The 12,164-nt window shown below is 35.6% G+C and overlaps 1 protein-coding gene across 1 annotated transcript in view; it reads right to left on the reverse strand.

Annotated features, from left to right (window-relative positions):
- LOC310942925 (tripartite motif-containing protein 16-like) overlaps positions 1-1,149 on the reverse strand; it is a gene marked incomplete at both ends in the record, with an annotated part of 1,683 nt that extends 534 nt beyond the window's left edge. The window contains one exon of the mRNA XM_083908394.1: positions 1-1,149. This exon is cut by the window's left edge and continues 534 nt beyond it. Coding sequence (XP_083764520.1) covers positions 1-1,149 — 1,149 coding nt within the window.
- Between the last annotated feature and the right edge of the window lie 11,015 nt (positions 1,150-12,164).

A 12,164-nucleotide genomic window follows, 5' to 3' on the forward strand; every position in this document is an offset into this window, starting at 1 on the left:
TCTGAGGAACTCAGCTCTGGTCTTTGGTTCTGGTTCTGGTCCTGGTTCTGTCAGTAAAACATCTGCTTCAGCCACAGCCAGTGAGATGTTTGTCCACGTCTGGGTCAGGACGTCCTTCAGTAGATCTCTGAGCTCTGCCACAGCTGCTGTCACCTCCTCAAAGTGTCTCAGAGGACGGACGTTGATGGTGGACGAGTGTGTAGATGGACTGAGTGCTGACAGTGAGCCGTAGTTGAGGAGAAACTGGTTGTGGTCGTGTGTGAGTGAGAGCTGCTTCAGTTCAGCTTCTCTCTTCTTCAGCTCAGTCTTCTCCTGCTGAAGCTTCTTCTCAGCGTCTCTGACTCGACTCACTTCAGTTTCCTTCTTGGATCTGATCTGCTGCTTCACCTCAGAGCTTCTCGTCTGCAGGAGCTTCATCACCTCAGTCAAGCTCTTGTCAGTGTCCTTCTCAGCTTTATCAGCAGAGAGAATGAGAGCCTTCACCTGCTGTTGAAGCACCTTCACGTCTCTGTCTATGTCCTGGACTCTCTGCTGGACTTCTTCTTGACTCAGATCCAGCTGTCTCTGCTTCTGCTTCCTCTCTGCTGCAGCTGAGACTGTGTCGTGGTCTTTATGTTGGTCCACAGAGCAGAGATAACAGATACACTGCTGATCAGTGCGGCAGAACATCTTCATCACCTCATCATGAAGAGGGCAGATGTTCTCCTGGAGGTTCTTGGAGGGCTCCACCAGCTTGTGTCTCTTTAATGCAGGTGATTGATGATGAGGCTGGAGATGTTCCTCACAGTAAGAGGCCAAACAATCCAAACAGGACTTGAGAGCTTTCAGTTTCCTGCCAGTGCAGACATCACAGGCCACATCTTCAGCTCCAGCATAGCAGTGATGAGCAGGAGCAGCGTGGAGTCCAGTCTTCTTCAGCTCCTCCACTAAATCTGCTAACATGACGTTCTTTAAGAGTTTAGGCCTCGGCATGAAGGCCTCTCTACACTGAGGGCAGCTGTAGATCCTCTTCACGTCCTCTGTGTCCCAGTGGTCTTTAATACAGTTCATACAGAAGCTGTGTCCACAGCTGAGAGACACCGGATCCTTCAGAAGATCCAAACAGATGGAACAAGAGAGAGTTTCTCTCTGCAGCTGAACTCCTGCCATTTCACCAACGTCTCTGACTTTCTCTTCCTCATAAATGGAACAGGTTTGAGCTCTGACAGCAACAACATGTGATGCAGCAGTGGGCGGAGCCTGTCAGATCTGGGTCTTGTCCACCTGTTGGCTCCTCCTCCTCCCGTTGTCAAACTGCAGGTGTGAGGGGGAGGGAACCAGGAAATAGCAGGCGGAGCCACTCCCACTCTGACATGGAGTGAACTCTGTACCTAGTGACACTCCCTGTGTGTGTGTGTGCATGCATGTGTGTTTTTGAGGTCAGGTGAAATCACACAGCAGAAATAACCGTCATCTTTCTTCCTTTTTTTTTTCCCTCTGCTGCTCACTGTTAATTCAATTATTCACCAAGTGACGGCATCATCGCCTTCATCACCTGAGGAGGAGGAGGAAGAGGAGGAGGAAGACCTTCAGGCAGGAAGATGCTGCTCTGATTTATTCGCTGAAGAGCAGGTGAACACACACACACACATAGATGCATAAATGAAGCCATAATTATCTGCGTGTGTTAATGTCACGCCTCCACATGTATGTATTCATGTATGTAAACGCACACACACACACGTATGCGATTATCATGGAGAACTTTATTCATCCCTGAAGGGAAAAGTCCTAGATTTAAAAACACACATCACTGTTGCCATGGTTACGCCTCCTGTCACACTCTTTTAGTCAGAAGAGACAGAAAATAGTTACGTTTATGTTCAATTCTATCACCAAATTTGCTGTTTTTACAAACGCACATTTATAAAAGGCTTATTCCAAACTCTGAAAATGTTTTTTAAAAGCGACAATTTCACACAGAATTCAGCTAAATATGAAAGTGAACAATTGAGTCACACATTAATACAAATCAAAGACCGCTGTATGAAAAGGGAAATTACATTTTATTGTGATCTTATTTGACACATCTGTGTCTTAAAGAGTCTTTGAAACAAGTCGTGTTTTACTTATTTAAACAAATACATTTACGAAATGTACCTTTTTTTAGCTCATATTAGAAAATTGTTTAGTAGAAAATTAATTGCTGAGGAAAAAGATCGGTCTAAGGTCAAACTTATAACAGAGAGAAAATAGTGAGTTTATCTTTTAAATGTCACCAAATCGTTAAAAAATTGGAAAAAGGGGTTGTGAGTAAATTTACTGTTTTTATTTGTATGTCACGCACATTTAAAGGCACACGTCATAAAAAGGTTCATGTTCATATGTTTTGATTGAAGATCTGAAACACTGACACTGTTTGTCGCAGTCGTCGTGAGTAAAAAGTTGCGTAAACAAAAGAACTTCCTGTTTCTCTGGTCTGACGCCCTCTGTTGGTGTAGAAACGTACATGCACAGCATGCGAAGTCCAGCGAAAGACATTTTCCTCGCCAGTTTTTAATCTGTAGATCAGAGTTTACACAAAAACTAATGATTCAGTCATTAATAAGTTCACCCCGATGCAATTTTGGACCAAATTTTTTTTTCAAAAAAATGGCCAGATTTTGGACGAAATAGAGGTCGAGGACATAGTATAGTATGACGTTTTAGTTAAATTTTAGTCACATTTTTGGCAAAAAAAAAGAAGTATTTTTCAGATTTTGGACGACATAGTATAGTATGTCGTTTTTGTCACATTTTGGACCAAACATTTTTTTCAAAAAAATTGTCAGATTTTGGATGAAATAGTGAAGTATGACATTGAGGTCGACTATATAGTATAGTATGACGTTTTGGTCACATTTTGGGCTAAAAAAGATTTTTTTCAAGAAAATCTAAGATTTTGGACAACATGTCGTTTTTGTCAAATTTTGGACCAAATTTTTTTTTTTCAAAAAAATGGTCAGATTTTGGACAAAATAGTGTACTATGACTTTGAGGACGTATGACGTTTTGGTCACATTTTGGGCAAAAAAAAAAAAATTCAAGAAAATTTCTGATTTTGGACGACATAGTATAGTATGTCGTTTTTGTCAAATTTTGGACCAAATTTTTTTTTCAAAAAAATGGTCAGATTTTGGACAAAATAGTGTACTATGACTTTGAGGACGTATGACGTTTTGGTCACATTTTGGGCAAAAAAAAAAAAATTCAAGAAAATTTCTGATTTTGGACGACATAGTATAGTATGTCGTTTTTGTCAAATTTTGGACCAAATTTTTTTTTCAAAAAAATGGTCAGATGTTGGACAAAATAGTGTAGTATGACATTGAGGACGACTACAAAGTATAGTTTGACGCTTTGGTCACATTTTGGGCTAAAAAAAAAAATTTCAAGAAAATTTCCGATTTTGGACGACATAGTTTTTATATGTGACATTTTTGTCAAATTTTGGACCAATTTTTTTTTTTCAAAAAAATTGCCAGATTTTGGACGAAATAGAGGTCGAGGACATAGTATAGTATGACGTTTTAGTTAAATTTTAGTCACATTTTTGGCAAAAAAAAGAAGTATTTTTCAGATTTTGGACGACATAGTATAGTATGTCGTTTTTGTCACATTTTGGACCAAACATTTTTTTCAAAAAAATTGTCAGATTTTGGATGAAATAGTGAAGTATGACATTGAGGTCGACTATATAGTATAGTATGACGTTTTGGTCACATTTTGGGCTAAAAAAGATTTTTTTCAAGAAAATCTAAGATTTTGGACAACATGTCGTTTTTGTCAAATTTTGGACCAAACATTTTTTTTCAAAAAAATGGTCAGATTTTGGACAAAATAGTGTACTATGACTTTGAGGACGTATGACGTTTTGGTCACATTTTGGGCAAAAAAAAAAAAATTCAAGAAAATTTCTGATTTTGGACGACATAGTATAGTATGTCGTTTTTGTCAAATTTTGGACCAAATTTTTTTTTCAAAAAAATGGTCAGATGTTGGACGAAATAGTGTAGTATGACATTGAGGACGACTACAAAGTATAGTATGACGCTTTGGTCACATTTTGGGCTAAAAAAAAAAATTTCAAGAAAATTTCTGATTTTGGACGACATAGTTTTTATATGTGACATTTTTGTCAAATTTTGGACCAAAATTTTTTTTTCAAAAAAATTGTCAGATTTTGTTGGTGTGTGAATAAAACGTGTTCACGTGATCTGAGCAGAGTTATCCCTCATTATTGTGCGTCGTTATTTTACACATATTTACTCCCTTTTGTTTATATTTTCTGAGTTCTGTATGAAATAATCGTTACTTCTGGAGTCAAACAAAATTGTTTACTAAAATCACAGTAAAAAAAAAAAAAAAAAAAAAATCCTCATTCAACCCTCCTCAAAGTCCACGTGTCTCCTGGACTCAAGTCATCGTCTTCATGAATTCACTTGTTTGTATAAACGTGGGCTCAGGCTAAAGTGCATTTTTCAACAAGATCTTCATTAATATTGTGATTTAAGCGTCCACAGTGAAGATGCCCCCCCCCCGGCCTGAAGACACCAGCAGTGCACAGTGAGTGTCTTTTAATAATATTCCTATTTTCTTACATTTGTGTCTTCAGGACGCGTTCAGACTTCATGTTTTCATTACGGATAATGCCGTGTAAGATGAGAGGTGTGGACACTTTATGAAGACAGGGTTTCTCTGTTTGGACACAGATGGATTGGTAGTTAGAGGACAAGTGTCCTTCAGTCCAGGGACATGTGGTCGTCATAAACGGTTCATATCCTCGTCACACGTCCGTGCTTCTGTCAGCGTTGTCGTTTTAAATGTCACAGTGTTTTCGTCGAGGATCGAACGATAATAACGACGACGACCTGATAACCTTTGACCCTCCTTGTCCACCAGGTGGTGCCGTTTCACCGCCCTCCAGCCTTCGGACAAAAACATCACAGACGTGAGGCAAGTCAGTCGAAAAAAGTCACAATATAATTGTATTTTATGTCGTGAAACATCTATCTATCTAACAATCTGTCTGTCTGTGACAGGCATATCTCGCTGACCCTTAGCCAGATTGCCCTAAGACTTTGGATATGGGTTGAGCATCACCCGATGGTGTGCATCCTTGATTTTCAAATTTTTTGGAGGGATTTTTAATTTTCACTGATTTATCATGCTGCACCAGGCAGGAAGTGGCTAAAAAGTAAAATAAAAAAAGTATCTTGGAATGACTTGAAATTTACCATCATATAGTCGGCGTCGCCGTGAACAAGGATGCGTTGAAAATATTTGCAAAGCTCTCAAGGAATAATTTCAATGAATTTTTGAAATTCAGGAAATGATCCATTTGCCCTGATGCACTTTGACAGTGAGCTGAGTTTAGTCTTAAAAACAAAAAGTATCTCGGATCTACAGTTGGACATTGTTAGCTTTGATTCTTGCGTCGGACGTCACCCTCTGACCAATCAGTGACCGGGATGTGTGTCTGTTGACGTCAAATTTTTAGTATCAGCTCAGCTCGCTCGCTAGAGCAGAAACTATCACTGAGCACCAAGGTTTTTCATGGTCTCACACAAATAGGGCGAGCAACATGAGTACTCACTGCTCTCCAGGTTAAAAAAACCACCACAAACCTGCACATACAGAGTTGACCATAATGGCTCAGCCATAACAGTCATTAAACTGCTAAAATTATAGTAGATTAATTTATTGTATAAAAAAAACACATCATAAAACACAGTAAGATGTTGAAAAATAACATTTGCTATATTTCAGATCTAATAAGTGAATATTTGTTGTTTCAGGTGAGCGAAGTCGAACGTGAATCTTCTCATCAACATCAGCTGCAACCTTGACCCCGCCCACCTTCCTGTAACCAATCACCTCGACGACCTTGCGTCGATGGTCATCATGAGGCTCCGCCCCCCCGTCACTCCTCACACATACAAATCAAACACACCCACTGGCTCTGACAGTGACCTCTGACCTCTGAACATCCTCGCTCTCCCTCCTCTGCTGCTCATCTGGACCAAACCATCAGCCACGGGATCAAAGGGGAGACAAAAAAACAAAGGGACTTTATGTTATTAGACATTATCTTTAGAATTATAGCTTTTGTTCTGTCATTTATTTATTGTCCTCCATGTGATACATATATATATATATACAGTGAATGAGTGACTGATCCCTGGTGTTTTTGTGTGCTGGTTCCGGTTCTTTGAAACAAACATTTCCACATGTGTTTTAAATACTGGGGGAAACGTAAGGGAATGAAAGTTAAACAGTTAAAACTCACAGTGGATTATTTCTGTGTCTCAGCCGTCCTTTACTCATCAAAGAGACTCTTCAGAACCTTGCAGAAGGTTAGACAGTGTCTGGATGAAAGAAACCAGGAGAACACGATGGGTTTGTACGGTTCACGATGATGATAACGGGACTGTTGGGCAATTGTCGGCATTAACTTGAGCCTCTGACGGTGTTTGTATACAACGATTTTACTGCAACTCAAAATAAATGTAAGTTTTTAAGAAAAACCGGGCTTTAAGTATTTCCTACTCTCCCAACACATGGCACTATCATGCTAGTTTTGCTATGAATCCTTGACATCCGTGGGTAAGTGTCCAAAATTTTTGACAAAAACGATATACGTCGTCGTATGACATTTTGGTAGCATGGTAAATGTGACCATTTGGTCCAAAATTTGACAAAAACGACATACTATACTATGTAGTACGTTATACTATACTATGTCTGCTAAATGTGACCATTTTTGGAGAAAAAAATTTGGTCCAAAATTTGACAAAAACGACATACGATACTATGTAGTACATCATACTATACTATGTCTTCAAAATGTGGCCATTTTTGGAGAAAAAAGAATTTGGTCCAAAATTTGACAAAAAACGACATACTATACTATGTCGTCCAAAATCTGACAATTTTTTTGAAAAACTTTTTTTTGGTCCAAAACTTGACAAAAACGTCATACTATACTATGTAGTACGTCATACTATACCATGTCTCCAATATGTGGCCATTTTTGGAGAAAAAAAATTTTGGTCCAAAATTTGACAAAAACGACATACTATACTATGTCGTCCAAAGTCTGACAATTTTTTTGAAAAACGTTTTTTTGGTCCAAAACTTGACAAAAACGTCATACTATACTATGTAGTACGTCATACTATACTATGTCTGCTAAATGTGACCATTTTTGGAGAAAAACAATTTTGGTCCAAAATTTGACAAAAACGACATACTATACTATGTCGTCCAAAATCGGAAATTTTTTTTGAAAAACGTTTTTTTGGTCCAAAACTTGACAAAAACGTCATACTATACTATGTAGTACGTTATACTATACTATGTCTGCTAAATGTGACCATTTTTAGAGAAAAAAGAATTTGGTCCAAAATTTGACAAAAACGACATACTATACTATGTCGTCCAAAATCTGACCATTTTTTTGAAAAACGTTTTTTTGGTCCATAACGTGACAAAAACATCATACCATACTATGTAGTACGTCATACTATACTATGTCTTCAAAATGTGGCCATTTTTGGAGAAAAAGAATGTTGGTCCAAAATTTGACAAAAACGACATACTATACTATGTCGTCCAAAATCTGACCATTTTTTTGAAAAACTTTTTTTTGGTCCAAAACTTGACAAAAACGTCATACTATACTATGTAGTACGTCATACTATACTATGTCTGCTAAATGTGACCATTTTTGGAGAAAAAAATTTGGTCCAAAATTTGACAAAAACGACATACTATACTATGTCGTCCAAAATCTGACCATTTTTTTGAAAAACTTTTTTTGGTACAAAACTTGACAAAAACGTCATACTATACTATGTGGTACATCATACTATACCATGTCTCCAATATGTGGCCATTTTTGGAGAAAAAAAATTTTGGTCCAAAATTTGACAAAAACGACATACTATACTATGTCGTCCAAAGTCTGACAATTTTTTTGAAAAACGTTTTTTTGGTCCATAACGTGACAAAAACGTCATACCATACTATGTAGTACGTCACACGATACTATGTCTTCAAAATGTGGCCATTTTTGGAGAAAAAAATTTTTGGTCCAAAATTTGACAAAAACGACATACTATACTATGTCGTCCAAAATCTGACAATTTTTTTGAAAAACGTTTTTTTGGTCCGTAACGTGACAAAAACGTCATACTATACTATGTAGTACGTCATACTATACTATGTCTTCAAAATGTGACAATTTTAGGAGAAAAAAAAATTTGGTCCAAAATTTGACAAAAACGACATACTATACTATGTCGTCCAAAATCTCACCATTTTTTTGAAAAACTTTGTTTTGGTCCAAAACTTGACAAAAACGTCATACTATACTATGTAGTACGTCATACTATACTATGTCTGCTAAATGTGACCATTTTTGGAGAAAAAATTTTGGTCCAAAATTTGACAAAAACGACATACTATACTATGTCGTCCAAAATCTGACAATTTTTTTGAAAAACGTTTTTTTGGTCCAAAACTTGACAAAAACGTCACACTATACTATGCAGTATGTCATACTATACTATGTCTCCAAAATGTGACCATTTTTGGAGAAAAAATATTTGGTCCAAAATTGGACAAAAACGACATACTATACTATGTCGTTTTTGATTCTGACAATTTTTTTGAAAAACTTTTTTTTGGTCCAAAACTTGACAAAAACGTCACACTATACTATGCAGTATGTCATACTATACTATGTTTCCAAAATGTGACCATTTTTGGAGAAAAAAAATTTGGTCCAAAATTGGACAAAAACGACATACTATACTATGTCGTTTTTGATTCTGACAATTTTTTTGAAAAACGTTTTTTTGGTCCAAAACTTGACAAAAACGTCACACTATACTATGCAGTACGTCATACGATACTATGTCTCCAAAATATGACCATTTTTAGAGAAAAAAAAATTGGTCCAAAATTGGACAAAAACGACATACTATACTATGTCGTTTTTGATTCTGACAATTTTTTTGAAAAACGTTTTTTTGGTACAAAACTTGACAAAAACGTCACACCATACTATGCAGTACGTCATACGATACTATGTCTCCAAAATGTGACCATTTTTAGAGAAAAAAAAATTGGTCCAAAATTGGACAAAAACGACATACTATACTATGTCGTTTTGGATTCTGACAATTTTTTTGAAAAACTTTTTTTTGGTCCAAAACTTGACAAAAACGTCACACTATACTATGCAGTATGTCATACTATACTATGTCTCCAAAATGTGACCATTTTTAGAGAAAAAAAAATTGGTCCAAAATTGGACAAAAACGACATACTATACTATGTCGTTTTGGATTCTGACAATTTTTTTGAAAATCTTTTTTTTGGTCCAAAACTTGACAAAAACGTCACACTATACTATGCAGTATGTCATACTATACTATGTCTCCAAAATGTGACCATTTTTGGAGAAAAAAAATTTGGTCCAAAATTGGACAAAAACGACATACTATACTATGTCGTTTTTGATTCTGACAATTTTTTTGAAAAACTTTTTTTTGGTCCAAAACTTGACAAAAACGTCACACTATACTATGCAGTACGTCATACGATACTATGTCTCCAAAATGTGACCATTTTTGGAGAAAAAAAATTTGGTCCAAAATTGGACAAAAACGACATACTATACTATGTCGTTTTTGATTCTGATAATTTTCTTGAAAAACGTTTTTTTGGTCCAAAACTTGACAAAAACGTCACACTATACTATGCAGTACGTCATACGATACTATGTCTCTAAAATGTGACCATTTTTAGAGAAAAAAAAATTGGTCCAAAATTGGACAAAAACGACATACTATACTATGTCGTTTTGGATTCTGACAATTTTCTTGAAAAACGTTTTTTTGGTCCAAAACTTGACAAAAACGTCACACTATACTATGCAGTACGTCATACGATACTATGTCTCCAAAATGTGACCATTTTTAGAGAAAAAAAAATTGGTCCAAAATTGGACAAAAACGACATACTATACTATGTCGTTTTGGATTCTGACAATTTTTTTGAAAAACTTTTTTTGGTACAAAACTTGACAAAAACGTCACACCATACTATGCAGTATGTCATACGATACTATGTCTCCAAAATGTGACCATTTTTAGAGAAAAAAAAATTGGTCCAAAATTGGACAAAAACGACATTCTATACTATGTCGTTTTGGATTCTGACAATTTTTTTGAAAAACTTTTTTTTGGTCCAAAACTTGACAAAAACGTCACACTATACTATGCAGTACGTCATACGATACTATGTCTCCAAAATGTGACCATTTTTGGAGAAAAAAAATTTGGTCCAAAATTGGACAAAAACGACATACTATACTATGTCGTTTTTGATTCTGATAATTTTCTTGAAAAACGTTTTTTTGGTCCAAAACTTGACAAAAACGTCACACTATACTATGCAGTACGTCATACGATACTATGTCTCTAAAATGTGACCATTTTTAGAGAAAAAAAAATTGGTCCAAAATTGGACAAAAACGACATACTATACTATGTCGTTTTGGATTCTGACAATTTTCTTGAAAAACGTTTTTTTGGTCCAAAACTTGACAAAAACGTCACACCATACTATGCAGTACGTCATACGATACTATGTCTCCAAAATGTGACCATTTTTAGAGAAAAAAAAATTGGTCCAAAATTGGCCAAAAACGACATTCTATACTATGTCGTTTTGGATTCTGACAATTTTTTTGAAAAACTTTTTTTTGGTCCAAAACTTGACAAAAACGTCACACTATACTATGCAGTACGTCATACGATACTATGTCTCCAAAATGTGACCATTTTTGGAGAAAAAAAATTTGGTCCAAAATTGGACAAAAACGACATACTATACTATGGCGTTTTTGATTCTGACAATTTTTTTGAAAAACGTTTTTTTGGTCCAAAACTTGACAAAAACGTCACACTATACTATGCAGTACGTCATACGATACCATGTCTCTAAAATGTGACCATTTTTAGAGAAAAAAAAATTGGTCCAAAATTGGACAAAAACGACATACTATACTATGTCGTTTTTGATTCTGACAATTTTTTTGAAAAACTTTTTTTGGTCCAAAACTTGACAAAAACGTCACACTATACTATGCAGTACGTCATACGATACTATGTCTCTAAAATGTGACCATTTTTGGAGAAAAAAAATTTGGTCCAAAATTGGACAAAAACGACATACTATACTATGTCGTTTTGGATTCTGACAATTTTTTTGAAAAACGTTTTTTTGGTCCAAAACTTGACAAAAACTTCACACTATACTATGCAGTACGTCATACGATACTATGTCTCCAAAATGTGACCATTTTTAGAGAAAAAAAAATTGGTCCAAAATTGGACAAAAACGACATACTATACTATGTCGTTTTTGATTCTGACAATTTTTTTGAAAAACGTTTTTTTGGTACAAAACTTGACAAAAACGTCACACCATACTATGCAGTACGTCATACGATACTATGTCTCCAAAATGTGACCATTTTTAGAGAAAAAAAAATTGGTCCAAAATTGGACAAAAACGACATACTATACTATGTCGTTTTGGATTCTGACAATTTTTTTGAAAAACTTTTTTTTGGTACAAAACTTGACAAAAACGTCACACCATACTATGCAGTACGTCATACTATACTATGTCTCCAAAATGTGACCATTTTTAGAGAAAAAAAAATTGGTCCAAAATTGGACAAAAACGACATACTATACTATGTCGTTTTGGATTCTGACAATTTTTTTGAAAAACTTTTTTTTGGTCCAAAACTTGACAAAAACGTCACACTATACTATGCAGTATGTCATACTATACTATGTCTCCAAAATGTGACAATTTTTAGAGAAAAAAAAATTGGTCCAAAATTGGACAAAAACGACATACTATACTATGTCGTTTTTGATTCTGACAATTTTCTTGAAAAACGTTTTTTTGGTCCAAAACTTGACAAAAACGTCACACTATACTATGCAGTACGTCATACGATACTATGTCTCCAAAATGTGACAATTTTTAGAGAAAAAAAAATTGGTCCAAAATTGGACAAAAACGACATACTATACTATGTCGTTTTGGATTCTGACAAT

Source organism: Microchirus variegatus, assembly GCF_963457635.1.
Source record: "Microchirus variegatus genome assembly, chromosome: 22".
Classification (NCBI taxonomy): domain Eukaryota; kingdom Metazoa; phylum Chordata; class Actinopteri; order Pleuronectiformes; family Soleidae; genus Microchirus; species Microchirus variegatus.